A 14663-nucleotide genomic window follows, 5' to 3' on the forward strand; every position below is an offset into this window, starting at 1 on the left:
ATGGAGGAAAGGGTTTGCCAGCTTGGTGGCAGACAGACAGACTAAATGAAGCCTTACTTAATGGGAGGGCAGCGTCGCGCAATTATTCGAAATGTATTTCCCGTGAACCTGGCATACGGTTGGTCTCCAGGAACAGAGAACCATAACGATGATCCACAAAAGTAGTAGACAAGTCGGGGAAGATGGTGGGTACCGTAGGGAATATCAACAAATAGACTGCCCGGGGAAAGGACTGGGGTGTTTTATTTTTTGAATTGGGAGGGGGGGGGGGGGGCGTGTGAGGCTTGTGGGATGGGGACTGCAATAATTGGGGACGTTGTCAACCCTGCCTGTACAGAATAGATACCCATGTCTGCTTTTCAACTTTCTCATACCTAATTTTTTTATTTTATTTTATCTTCCAAGCAGAGGGACGCATCGCTTAGGGCGCCCCGCGTTTGTTGATTCAAATGACCATCCATTACTGGGCCTGTTTCGGGGTGATGTACACTGGATGGTAGCTAGCTAGTTCACCACTGTGGTGGTGGTGTTCGACGGTCATGGAAGATCCTTTCGTGGAGTGAGTGATAAGTAATATTACGATGCCTAGCAGAAGAGGTGAGACCTGTGCTCTAGCCTCTTGCTCCTTACTGGTAACGCCAGGTACGGTACTCGATCGATCCTTTCCTCCTATAGAGATCATGGTGCGCCCTTTCCTTCAGGAAACGAGATTCTCTGTTGTTACTAGTATCTTCCTAGTCCTTCGTCACCACTTCCCCGGGAAACACCAATTCCATTTTGGTCGATAGTAGGAGGGTGCAAACAAGGGAGTTTAGGCGGCGCACGGCCTCTTCGCAGCGTGAGAATTATGAAATGTGTAGTGTGAGTACATGTAAGCAGCACCCCTTTCTTGAGCTTGCACTTCCGATATTTGGGATATTTGGGGAATGAAATTGTTAAAATAGTTGATAGCTGGGGGGGTATTTGGAACTTGCAACCTTTCCACCTCCACCGGTCCCAAGGGGATGAGATCTGGTGGACATGTGTGACAGTACCGAGGCATTGGTGGTCATGCCAGGTTTCAATATCCTCCCACTCTTGCACAAAGTTCGTACCTATAACTATGGCACATATACCCCAATATTGGTTCACATATTCGACTACATGTTTGTACCTACCTAGGTATCGTATCTGATGTTGATATGTAGGTACATAGGAGGTGTCTTGTGGCGAGCGGTGAATGTGCTTGTGGTGTGGCACTCAGGATCATGCAACACTTTGAGGTTCGCCGTCGGGCGTCCTTTCAGCGAGGCCCCGTATTGAGGTGCTGCACAAAGTACTTGATCGCAGGGACAATCGTATTCCATCATGGGATTCTGGCTAAACAATCTATCTCGGTCATGAAAATGGTTCGTTACGACGAGACAAGAACACAGCGCCGCCAAAAAGTCTTGATCTCAGAAGTTCCAATTAGTTAACGCCACCACCGTGCATTTTCCCAGCACGACTGGCCGTGGAGCAGCTCAGTTTTTTTTTTTTTTTTTTATCTACATCTACAAGTGGTACGTATGTAGATAGGTATATTCTGATCCAGGGTTGTCCTTCCCCAAAGCAAGCACCTCTCACGCTTCCCCAGTCACATTACATGTCAAGTGCAGCTCAGAGAGGCGCGTGCGCCCCATAAAAAACCAGATATCGATTCTTGACCGAAATCTTTGGGTTTTCGGGGCGGTGGGGATGTTCTTTGGCACTCTGCTTCACAGGCGGCTAGTTGCTGTTACTCTAAAGACTACAGCAACTCGGTAGATGGTTGAGAGATAAGTTTTCGAAGCGACGCGCGCATGTGTCACCCACCCAGTAGAAGCCCCTGCATTCGCCAAGCAAACCCGTTAAATGCTTCCCTACCTGCGAACTAGGTTCTTACTTACTCTACCAGGACGTCAAGAGAAAGTGTGGCTGGGAGGGGATTGTGGGGAGGAAGGCTTGTTGCTGGGGGTTAGGTGCTTGGAATCTTGGGGATCTTTTTCTTGCTTTGGCTATTATTGACTCTGTGAATAGACAGCCCTCTGCAACTGTGCTCGCTAGCCAACCGAGGAGATAGTTATGGGTTTATGTTTGTGGAGAGACATGATACTGGGAATATCCCATTATCACGTATTACGCACTGAGTTCACCCCTGTTCTCAATTCGCCTTTGCCTTCGCATTCAGCGCCGGAACATTATCATCCTACATCCAGGCCCTATTAACGGATGGTACCGGTACTGCGCCGAGTGCGCTTTGGTGATCAAAATAATACATAATATCATGATTTAGTTTCAGAGAACGACATCGTTACGCCGCAGTACTGGTGGTAGTACGAATCACACGGTATCGGGGTAGGCTGGCTTATTTTTCTTTTTCGTTACAAAAACCCCTCTTGTGGCATGCCGGGTCGGTTTGGATTGGAACGGCATTTTGGTCTTCAGTGAAGCGAGTAACACATAGCGCTGGCGGTTTGTTTAAAGTTCGTGGCTTGCTTTCCCCAGGATTACTAGAGTTCGGATGTTGCACTGCTTCTCGTGGTGAGTTTTCTTATTTCTCTTGCTTTTTTTCTCTCTCGTCTCAGTTTTCTTTTTTTTTTCATCTTATGAAAACGCCCGGGTAGGTACTCGGGGCAGGTAAAAATTACCGGACAATGCAGGTTTTTGGTTCACCAATGGGCGCGCGTGCTAGGCGTGAACTACTGCAAAAAAAGCCCAGAGACAAAACTTGCATTTTCCGGTACTTTTTGCCTGCCCCGAGTAAGTATTACTCTGTTATGCTTGCTCTAGCCCGACGCCTTAAGGAATAGACGACCTCCCTAGCTATTCGGATACTCCCCTCACTCGGACAGTTAACGTAGAAAAGAAAAGATCAACGTTTTAAGTGGCTTTAGTACCTCTTTCAACCAATCATGATTGGCTGTCTGGGTTTTTTTTTTTTTTTTTTTTTGGGGGGGGGTATCCGAGTGGCTAGGGAGGCCGTCTATCCTGGTGCTGCGACAATCCGGGGAAAGAGTAGTGAGAAAATGAGGGCGGCAATCATCCTCATGTCCCCTGAATACTGCCTTATCAATCTTCATGAAACCAGTACTACATATAGTAAACTGTAAATCTTGTATCATTAAATGCGATTCTGCGCGATTCTGCATGTGCTTGCTGCATTAGGAAGAAGCCTACTTGGTCTGGCCGTTGTTCATGTCAATCTAATGAGGATTGATGTGTTGAGTTCAGTGAGATTCAGTTCATTAATATTACGACGTCAATGATCGACCGTAGCTAGCCCGATCTGAACAGTACTTATCCTGCCGAGTTTGGGACGCCCGTCACGAAGGAGAAGAATGAGGTCGAAGGAGAAACATTTGTCTGGGATATACGCTGTCTTGGAAAAAAAAAAACGCTCGCTTAGCATGGAATCCGAGTACCCCTCCTGTGATATGTACATCGGTCACATGATTCAGGTTCATGATTCTGTCTCAACCTTTCTTGGTAGGCCGTTCAGTGAGAGGAGGTGGCGAAGGCTGAAACTGTCTAACTATTATTATTGTTATGCCTTCGCTTAAACGATGTGCTGGAGCGCGATAGTTCGCATTGAGGGATTTGCACATCATCCGAGTGAGAGGTTGTGAATCAGTGTGATGTTGGAAAATTTGGGAATTGGCGCACGAACCCCGCACCAAGCAATCAAGCACACGTAGCCCTTTGGCTTGTAAAGGGGGATCTTGAGATGCCACATATCGTAACTAAACAGCGTTTTCTACATGACAGGTATGGGAGCTCGATATCCTTAGCTTGCCCACTGACTTATTTGTGGTCGGTCCTGCGCAGAATATTGCTACATATCAATTCAGGTTTGTATCAAAGAAAATAAGATTAATATAGTAGAATTTTCTGAAACAGTACAGGAATGGCGTTTTGCTCGGCATATACCTCCTGAAAGTTGCCTTGATACAAGGCGCACTGCAATCAAATATCAAAAAATGGGCATGTAAATTCACCATCTGGTATATAACGGAATATTTTGAGATTATAATATTTAAGTAGAGATTTTATCTATATGCGGTATTTTTGCTCGATTCAGTTTTCTAAGAATATGATCTACATCACCTCCTTGGTATGGTGCGTACTTTGTGCACCACAGTCAAGTCCGAGCATTTACGTCAATGATAGTAATGTTGGCTTTTCGCATTTTTACATGTCTTTTCGGCCAGTATAGGGAAGTGTGCTCCCATGTTAAAATATCAACAGGGCACGTGTCCTGTATTTCTGTTATGGGGGTAATCTGTTGCTCGTTCACCTGTACTTTCTCTATCTCTGAATGAAAAGAGCGTTCAGGAGGTACATGTAGGCTACATGTAGGTGATACCAGAAAATGATATCTGAAACCCTTGATCATTGCCCACAATCAACGGTAGATACGGCAACATACGAATAAGAATACGGGATCCAGCTTTCTCTCGGAATTCCATCGACCCCATCTATCCCAGCTAAAGTTCACAAGCACAGCCACATGAGCCAAATTCCAATAAAACGCAGCCGTCGAAATCTTAAACCCACGTGTATCCCGATACACCAGTTCTCGGGCCCCATAGGCAAAATTTTAAAGGCCAAACCCAGAAACAGCCCCCATCTTACGGCCCGGATAGAGCATACCGACTGATCGAGAACACCCAATCCTACCCGATCCGCTCCGGTTGTGTGGCCCTTGCACCAATAGACTCAGAGTCTTGTAGCATGATGATATTACTGTCTCACGGTTGACCGGCGGCGGTGAGGTGTCGGCAAATCCTCCTCTCTGAGGTTTTGGAGGGCAAGCAAGACATATAAGATGAGCACTTATACATTAGTATTGTCCATGAGGAACGGTGATTATCAGATCCGGAACCCGGTGTCATCTCACGTTCACACCTCATCTCGATCATACATATCTTATCTCGGATCAATGTGCCCGAACCTTCCGTGCCTGCCGTGACATGCCCCGACTCCCGAGTGAGCTGAGCTGAACGGTGGCCCGAGTCCCTATATCATGATTGTATAGGCTATAACAAGCCATTCTTATTAGACTAACCTAGATGGAATAAAACGCCACAGTTGTTTTAATATCATGATATTACTATCCCAGGATATTATAATTACTAAAAGAGGAAGGGTGGCAGCCGAATATGTGTGTGATCCAGACACAAGCCACAGCTGAAAATACGCCGCCCGAATCAATAGGCAGCTTTAACGGGCTATGGGATACACACCGCGTGTAGACTTGCGCCTAATATGCGCGTAGATTCGACAAGTGCTCTGTAGCACCTGCCATTCACCCGTTCAGTTGCGCGCACGCGGTGCTGCTAGCTACTAGAGAGGTTGTCATTAATATTGCCAACCAGCTTCTGCCGGCAGTGGCCAATCTAATCGAATCGGTAAATCAGACAGCCAACATGGGGTTTACTTTACTCTGCCCTTCATATGGATCTACTATCTACCGGTTGGTGGGGGCGGGGGAGGGGGGGAGGGGGCACTCTACATTCTGATCAGATCTGGCTTAAATTTCGAGGAAATAAGATGAAAAGAGGTGAACATCATCGTTCTAGGCTCGACATTCTCTGCACAAGTGATACAATAGCAATGAATTTTGTCTCCTCCTTTGAGAAGTCTATCGCCCGCGGGGTAGATGGGTATATATTTGCAGTGAAGTGTTGGAGACGTTCGAAAGTGACATCCGCCTCTCTGTATGTGCAATCTCGCTGTCAAAGTTATGAGACTCCTTCTCCTCCCGGTATCGTATGTACCTACATATCCAACCGAGCTAAGGCACGCGGGGTATCAATATCCGTCATTGGCTGAAACATTGCCTTAATTCACGATACGAACGACCTACTAGTTTGTTGATTGGCCAAGCAAGTTATACGTTAAGTAACTATCAATATTGATATTGAACCTATATGGAAAAACCAGGAAGTAACGCGCCGCCGCCCCCCCAGATCTCCACATTCAAGACCCGACAGAATTTTTTCGAGAAACGCATTCCCGCGAAAAGCTCGAAGATCACCAATCCAGGAGGGAGGCACATCCATGGACCTAGACGGTACCTAGGAAGTGCCGCTCTAGCCAACTAGCTAAAGTGACGGTCCCTGGATCCGCCAAAACAAGGAGAAAAAAAATTGAGTTGATGAAAAACAAGATGTTTAACGGTGATGACGATGGATGATCTAAAGGTGGGGAAGCTGGGGGAGAGGGGGGTGGGGGGGGTGGGGGGGAAGAGAAAAAAAAAAGCTTCGAAAAATATTATTGTATCGCGGGTTGTGAGGATGTTGTGGTGTCTATATCTATCTGGATACCCGGGCACAGGATTCACAAGCAGGACAGGGGGATGGAAAGGCCGGTCCGTAGATCCTGTACATGCCCTGGATGGGAAATTTGGTAGATCACCCCCCTGTTCGGTTATGGAGATGGTGGCTATATTGAAGAATGCCTATTTTGTATTTCAGTATAAGCTGATTGAGTCTCAACCCACAGGATCCCAATTCAAACATTAATACCACCTGATCCTAACGTAACAGTCAAGTGAATAATTGTTTCTTTGCATGGCCATGGATAGTAGAAACGTTTGGACGGTGAATCCGCCGGGCCAGTATGCCAGATTACCGTCAAACACTGCATAAAGTACCTACATACAGGCAGTATCAAGGGGAGGGGGGGGGCCTATATGTGCATGCAGGCCTGGCCATATAGGCAGGGCCGATGCTGCAATAACCATAAACCAGCAACAACCCGAACACCAATATTAACAACGAACAACGGCTGCGGCTGTTTGACCAGGTATGTACTGTATGTTTGCATCGACTTGAACGCGCGTCAGGGCATGGGAATCGAAACAGACTCGCTCTCTTCCCTCCTGTTCCTCTCTTGATCCTCCACACATACGCAAAACGGCCATGATCAACGAATATTGTACATAGAGTACATACTTCTCTGCTCAATCAAGCAGGACCCAGCACCAAAAGCTTGAACCTCATCGTATTGCGTCGGTCGCACTTGACGGAAATCACGGGAAATAAGAAGCAAGTCGACGATATAATATGCATTTAGGTCCTGGATACATAGACTGCATACATGTAGTTTCTATCTAACTAGCATCCCAAAGATGGAATAGTGCAAGTGCAGTTAATCAACCTGTTTCCACGCTACCAGAACTGTTTGCGGATCCTTACCCCTGCCAGGAGTCAGCCAATTGCTGCATCTGCGCATGCTGTAACAACGGTACTGACGGGAGACGTCAATTTCTTGTGCAGTGCAGTGGCATGTTATGGAGGAGGTTCTCGGACTACTCATCTCATGAGGTATGTACATCGAGGAGGCCCAGTAACTGGAAGTTTGCCACCATTGAACTGTACCCATATTGTTGATTGTCTACTTAGTAAGTTTGTATTTAACTGTTATATCTATCTAGGAACGGTAATAGTAGTCGGAATTAACGGTTAACTAGCCGTTATTCCTCAGTACTGTTCTTCTTAATTCGACAAAGACATTAACCTTGGCTCCTTTAAACACACACCCCCCCCCCCCATGTCCACCGCCCTATATTCCCCCGCCAATTCCGGAATTTTCGGCTCCCAGTTCCTTGGTAGAATAAGCTTTTTCCCACGCATCCACAGGCTGATTACTCTATTATCGTACCCGCTCCGGGCGGACCTGCGTTGCGGATCCCTTCTTTTTCCGACCGGACGAGAGGAGGAATAGCTTCTACAGCTTCCTTTCTTTCTGGCTACAGTCCAGATTCGGATCAAATATTCCGATGGAATTGCATGCTGGATAGTACAATGGGCCGTGGTTGCGATGTTTCATCGCGCTGTACATGTAGCTTATAGGCCGTGCGGAGAGGTGTGGACCCTGGTCGTCGCAGGTATAACGGGGAGTAGGGAGTACTTACTATATGGCTGATGAGCAGGTTGGTGGTCGAGTGTTTTTTTTTCTCCTGTTAGTAGAGCTCTATAGGAACAGTACTATGTGGGTACTTTGTAGGGTTAATTACATGTAGTTGGACCACCGTCAGAGCTCCACTTACCATCACCCGACTTGGCTCTCTGCAACCTGGCTGATATTTCCCCGCAGGGCCTACATAGTATTCGGAAGAGATCATATGTTTACTCCTTAACTCATCAAGATAGTACTAGTAATCCTCTAGGGCAAGGCTTGGTATAAGAACCGCCCAATCCACCCCCCGAGGGAATTCACCCTCCAAGACAAGACAGCAAGTCTCTCTGCACCCAGTCACTCATTATCACCCGTCTCTCCTTCACGCAAACGCAAAAAATGAAGTACTCCCTCACCCTTGCAGCTCTCACGCTGCCCATCTTTGCGGCCGCCCAGAACGCCGCCTGGGCGCAGTGCGGCGGTCTCACTTGGACCGGATCGACAACCTGCGTGAGCGGATACACTTGCTCCAAGATCAACGACTGTAAGTCTTCTCATGTCCCTGGCTATACATCGATAGTGCGGGTGACTGATGTGGGAATTGTATGTACACAGACTACTACCAATGTGTTACGGGAACGGCGACCACCGCCGCTGCTACCACCACCACCTCTGCGGCCACTTCGACAGGCACTGGAAGTGCTAGCTGCTCGGGAACTTTGACAAAGTTCAAGTACTATGGTGTGAACGAGGTTGATCTCTCCTGCGCATATATCCTCATTGGATAGTGTATATGATGCTGACTGGATATTACTAGGCTGGTGCCGAGTTTGGAAACCAGAATGTCCCCGGTGTGTTGGGCACGGACTACACATGGCCCACGACCGACAGCATCGACTACTTCATGGCGAAGGGGTTCAACACGTTCCGTATCGGGTTCTTGATGGAGCGTCTTACGCCTCCGGCGACAGGTCTCACGGGAGCGTTTGATGCGACCTACTTGGCCAGTCTCAAGACGGTTTGTAGCCTTAGTGTGGGATGTTGGATTTGAAGATTTTGGCTAATGGTTTTGAATTCTAGATCGCAAATTACGTCACTGGAAAGGGAGGATGTAAGTTTATGCTTGTCGGTAATGTGCGGGGAAGTGTGCTGATTTGTGGTAGATGCGGTCCTTGACCCCCACAACTTTGGGCGTTACAACGGCGGTATTATCACCGACTACACCAGCTTCGGAACATGGTGCAAGACCTTGGCTTCCTCGTTCACGTCGAACTCCAAGATCATCTTCGGTCAGTTCTCTCTCTCAGAACATACTTGTGCGGTTGAATGCTAACTCCCGCAGACACAAACAACGAGTACCACGACATGGACCAAACCCTTGTCTTCAACCTCAACCAGGCCTGCATCAACGGTATCCGTGCTGCCGGAGCCACCTCCCAGCTCATCCTCATTGAAGGAAACTCCTACACCGGTGCCTGGACCTGGGTCTCATCCGGCAACGCCGCCAGTCTCCTCTCGTTGACCGACCCCAACAACAACATCGCCTACCAGATGCACCAGTACCTCGACAGCGACGGTTCGGGAACTTCGGCAACATGTGTCAGCAGCACCATTGGCGCTGAGCGTATCGCGGCCGCCACCGCATGGCTCAAGGCAAACAACAAGAAGGGATTCCTTGGTGAGATTGGAGCGGGAAGCAACGACGCGTGCATTGCAGCAGTCAAGGGCGCGCTGTGTGCCATGCAGCAGAGCGGAGTGTGGATCGGAGCACTGTGGTGGGCCGCCGGACCATGGTGGGGCACGTAAGTTTTGATGATTCCTTTCCGGTTTTTAATAGACATAGACTGATGGGGGTGGGATAGCTACTATCAATCGATTGAGCCCCCGAGCGGTCCTGCGATCACTAGGATCTTGCCTGAGGCGTTGGTTCCGTTCTTGTAGAGTTTTTTCACTCCGAGATGGATCAACTGGTAAGTTGGTAATAGTGTAGAATAGTTTTGGGGGGAGGGGAAGCGGAAGGGGGATTTAGGGGAGGGGAGCTCTGAGAGCTTTTTGTATCATTATTAAAAAAGAATTTGTCTATTTGAATATTGAAAATAAGTGAAAATGTGAAATCTGTTGTAGTGAATTAGTACGTGAGACTGCCGGGATATGGTGCTGTGACTGGATTTTTTCAGAGAGGTTGAAGAGGATCGGATTGATTGTGCATATTTTTGTTACCAGTGGAGGCGATTTGATCGGAGGGTGGAGGTATATATGATTAGAGTCGTTTTGAAGGGGAAGCAATTAACTGATGTTGTCGACGGCAGATTTGAAGCATAGAGCGAGTACATAGTGTGGCGTGCCAAGGACGGACGGACGAGTGACTGCTTGTGACCGTACGTACTCGAGTGATCAACGCATATTAAAGAGAAAAGATGCAATTGATCCGTGTAGTACTGCTTGTGTGCGATAAGAATCAAGAGCCCTCGTCCTTTCGCCTAGTTTTTCTTAGTATCGACGTCTGTCACAGCTAGCCCTCTGTGAGTTCCCTATCATCATGACGGGTATGTATGTGCTTCCAGAGAGACCCTTTAGTCCGCCCCCATCCAGGTCTTGAGTAGGCTGGCCAGTCTATTGAAGAGGGAGTAGCATACTAGCTGGTGATATTTGTGCTCACTCTGAAGCAGACCGCCCGGAATAAGTGGAGGGGAGCAATCAACTAAGAGGACCCCCGGGTGCTGCATTTTGAGATTTTATCGTTCTAGATCTGTGTGAACATCATTGCGAGTTTCGGACCAATCATGTCATCTATAACCTCATTAATTGATTACTGTACTCTCTCAAAGCCGTGGATATCTCGACATGAAACACAATCTTTGCCATACACATCTCTTTATCAGTGAAGTAAACCCATTATCGAATCCCTCAATATTAAAATACATAAGCCAACTAATCTACAGTACGAAACAAAAACCTATCACCGCATTCTAATGTATATATATAATTACAATAAATATCTATCAAATCCTTCATGCCACCTTGCCCTTCTCGCCCACCCCAAAATCCCCTGGAAACTCCACGCTGCCAACCAGGCCCTCTACACCACCCACTAACCTCCCCAGATCTGCCACCAAGATGCTCACCGCCACCTGCAACACAGCAAAAGCAATATACCCTTCCTCACCACACCTCTCGATGCCCAAGATCTCCGCATCCCGCTCCTCCAGCGCCTTCGAGAGCCCATAAGGCCCCGGCACCACCACCGCCGGCGGCAGTGGCCGCCCCCCCGCAAGACTCGTCGACAACAAACACAGCAGCCCCGTCACCTGCGGCGACCGCGTCTCCATCGTCTTAAGCAGCGCCGACAAATCCCTGACCCACGCCTGACTGCTGTGCGAGAAGCTGCGCGACGCAAACGCAATGATGGACAAATACGTGCTGATGCTGGCACAGACGTCGATCAGATGGTCGTAGTGCGCCTTTGGCCACGCCCCGCGCAGCGACGGCTCAAACACCGTCATGGCGCTGTTGCGCCGCAGCGAGTCGAGCGCGATGATGGACGAGGTCATGAGCTTTGCGCGGCGCTTCTCGAAGACGGCGCCGTGGCTGTACCGGTCGGTCTCGTCGCCGGCGGTGCCGTCGATGCGCATGCGCACGAGGGAGATTGTGTTGCTGTAGCTCTGAGCGAGGAGGTAGAGCTCTGCGGCGACGTCGCTGCGGATGCGGGAGCGGGTGGAGGTGGGGTAGGGGAAGACGGTGAAGAAGAAGGCGACGCCGATGCCGGCGAGGGTCACGAGGAGGCGGTACCAGCCGAGGTCGTTGATGCCGAGGACGGGCTGGCCGGAGGCTTCGGAGGCGGGGATGCCGACGACGCGGACTTGGAGCTCGTAGCCGATGATCATGATTTGGGTGATCATGGCGGTGAAGACGGATTGAATTGTCTGCGGGATCTTGATGATGAAGTAGAATTCTGGGACTGTCAATGATTGCACGGACGGGTTTTGGCGGCAAGTATATATGAAGAATGGAAAACTTACGGATTGCAACAAAGAACCACAGTAAGACGATCACACCTCTGTGGTAATGGGTTAGAATGATATCTGAAGGGCGGTGGAAAGAAGACCTACGCAGTGTTTCCATCGACGATATACCAATTGACAAAGGCGAATATCACAGCCATGACAGTTCCAACGATCCTCCCAATGAATCCAACTAACTACACCAAGAAATCAGCATGATTCCAAAGCCCGTAAATCTGGCAGAAGACTCACTGAAGCACCACTCGTCGGGCTCATCCCGATGGCCACCATAATCATAGCCCACATGAGTCTCTTCTCGTTGAAGAACACATAACTCGACTCGAAGAATCCCGGTGCCGCCACAACCATTGTTGCGCACGCAACTCTGATGCCAAATGAGCTCTCGTCGCTCCTGAACAGCTCTGCACAGCGTGAAAGAACATCACCAACCCTCTGTAGCCCGCTCGCCGCCGGAAGATGCTCTGGGTCCAGGACGGGTCCAATCCCTGGAGCTTTGCATCTACTGCCACCGCCAACGTCACCAACATCGACAACGTCGTCCCCACCCCCATCCGCACTCAAGAGCCACTTCTTCACCCTGCGAAGAGAAGGATATACAAACCGCCGGCGGTCGAGGATGCCGGATGCCTTTGTCGCCTCCGCAAAACGGGCAAGCGACAGGAGAGACTCGGAAGCAGAGCGGAGAAGATGCTCCATAAACAGCACCAGGTACAGCATACTCTTCGCATCATCATCAAGCATAGTCTGCGCCTTCCTCGTCATATCACCCACATCCACCGGTACCTTCGCCTTGAAATGGCTCTTGATCTCGTCTGTCCTTGTCGCATAGAACGTCTCCACTCTCTCTTGTAAAACATCGCAAAACCCAATTTGTCCTGCAACCTTAACTGCCCCCTCTTCAACATCCGTGGCTTTCTTGTCCTGCTTCCTTCCTCCGAGCTCGAGAAGAATCATTGTGTGCTCCACAGCCTCCTCGCAAAGACCTCCTATAACGCCATACGGCTCCCGCAGTACCCGCATCACTTCCGAAAATTGCTCCTTGCCGTGACACTCTCCGTCCTCGTTCGCGGCGGCGTGCGCTACCCCGCGGTCAAAGATGTCGAGGATGGCGGTCATGCCTTGGAGCGGGAGGACGGTGGCTTGCAGGTGCTTGTGGGTTGCGCGTAGGTCCCTGGTGGTGTAGTGGCCGATGGCTGTCTCGCGCTTTGCCATTGGAAGGTCGATGGTGAGCTTCGCGAAAAGGTCCGAGTGCGTCTTTTGGGCGACGGAGAGTGGGGGAGGGGCGGACTTGTCGGTGCTGGGCTTGTGGGTGTCATAGGATGAGATGTCTTCGTACTGCTGCATGAATGTTTTCTGTTTGTGGTATGTCAGTCGTTGGCGCTACTTTCTTCGTACCTAGATATCATTGACACCTGATGAGGGGAACTACGGACCTGCTCCTTCAGCAACTTTTTACACCCCTCGAGATAGCCACCTACACCTCTCCACCAAACCATCCGACAGTTGACTGGGATGACCACCAGGCCAACGACAAGACTGAGCGCAAAGCCCGTCATAAACGCCTTGAGTAGCAGTACCACGATACTGATTGCGCGCGGCATCGTGAGTAGTGGCCCGTATGTGAACACGACACTTATAAAGATGGTGTAGAGGATCACCGGTATCGACAGCGCCGGAAACTTGGCGCGGAACACATTGACGAGCCAGATGTTTGCAAAGAGCCATGCTGCGGAGACGGCAGCTGCGGAGCCGTTGAATGCGGAGGTGGGGGATGAGGGGTTATGGCTGCGTGCGATTGTGGCGGTCCAGAGGCCGAAGAGAGCCGTTGCGGAACCGAGGCAGACGGCGATCTGGAGAGCTCTTATGTTAGTACTAGGGTATTATGTAGGTTTGAGAAGGAGGGCAGGAAGTGGGAGCGTACGGAGTTCTGGATCGTGAGTTGGACGAGCTTTGCGCGTGGCAGGATGCACATGGACAGACTGGCGACGATGGTGACGAGGTAGCCCATTGTGCCATAGGTGGCCGCAATGGTGGAGTTCTGGTACATTGCGGTGAAGATAGTGGGCGGGAGGGCGCCTCTGTGTTGATCAGGCAGTCAATATTTCGCTCTCTCTCTGGAATTGGGATTCGAATTGGAATCGAGTAAACACAAAACATACTTCGCCATCATCATCAGCGTCCCAGCATCGAGTCCTAGCTTCCCCCATAGTGTCGCGAACTTTCCCGCCGACTTCTTCTCTTCATGGACGGTGCTGGCGTCGGCCACCGTCGGGTCCTCTGAGTCTGCAGAAGACATGGTGATTAGTCTAACGTGGTACTTGCTTAAAAAGATAAGCTTAAACTCCCCGATTGCTGTTTGTTGATTATAATTCTAGTAGCGGCACAGAACTGGGGAGGTGGGGGGGGATCAGCTATTCTTTATACAAATACTCCAACAAATAGCTACTGAATCCCATCCAGGTGTGCTCTGCAGGCCTAAACCCAAAACCCCATCGGATTCCGACATCGAGTGTCTCACGGAATCCGTCACTCGGAACCCGTAGGCTAGCTACCTAGCAGCTTTGCGTTGGGCTGGGTGATCCTGATGCAAGAGTGCCGGGCGTTGTAGCTAATAAGGAGAGTAGCAGTGGCTTGGCGTGCAGGATTACTGATCGCAGCACCGGAGAGACTGGAGGATTTGGGGGTACTCTACTGGTGCTGCGTAATGCTTAATGGTAGGTAGCTTATGCTGCCTATAGC

General features: G+C 49.6%; 2 protein-coding genes across 2 annotated transcripts; one reads left to right on the forward strand and one right to left on the reverse strand.

The window, feature by feature from the left end:
• Positions 1 to 8301: 8301 nt before the first annotated feature.
• LAJ45_03526 (uncharacterized protein) lies at positions 8302 to 9843 on the forward strand (the record flags this gene model as incomplete). The annotated part of the gene is made up of 7 exons (XM_046113112.1): positions 8302 to 8446; positions 8518 to 8654; positions 8720 to 8920; positions 8983 to 9013; positions 9066 to 9191; positions 9245 to 9704; positions 9765 to 9843. The coding sequence occupies 7 exons, from the start codon at positions 8302 to 8304 to the stop codon at positions 9841 to 9843; spliced, it is 1179 nt and encodes a 392-aa protein (XP_045973989.1).
• A 1070-nt stretch (positions 9844 to 10913) lies between these two features.
• Positions 10914 to 14220, reverse strand: LAJ45_03527 (uncharacterized protein; the record flags this gene model as incomplete). The annotated part of the gene is made up of 9 exons (XM_046113113.1): positions 10914 to 11854; positions 11922 to 11959; positions 12012 to 12100; positions 12156 to 12288; positions 12354 to 12385; positions 12450 to 13277; positions 13358 to 13774; positions 13846 to 14002; positions 14084 to 14220. The coding sequence occupies 9 exons, from the start codon at positions 14218 to 14220 to the stop codon at positions 10914 to 10916; spliced, it is 2772 nt and encodes a 923-aa protein (XP_045973990.1).
• Between the last annotated feature and the right edge of the window lie 443 nt (positions 14221 to 14663).

This window comes from Morchella importuna (genome assembly GCF_003444635.1).
Source record: "Morchella importuna strain M04M26 chromosome Unknown Morimp01GS007, whole genome shotgun sequence".
Taxonomy (NCBI): domain Eukaryota; kingdom Fungi; phylum Ascomycota; class Pezizomycetes; order Pezizales; family Morchellaceae; genus Morchella; species Morchella importuna.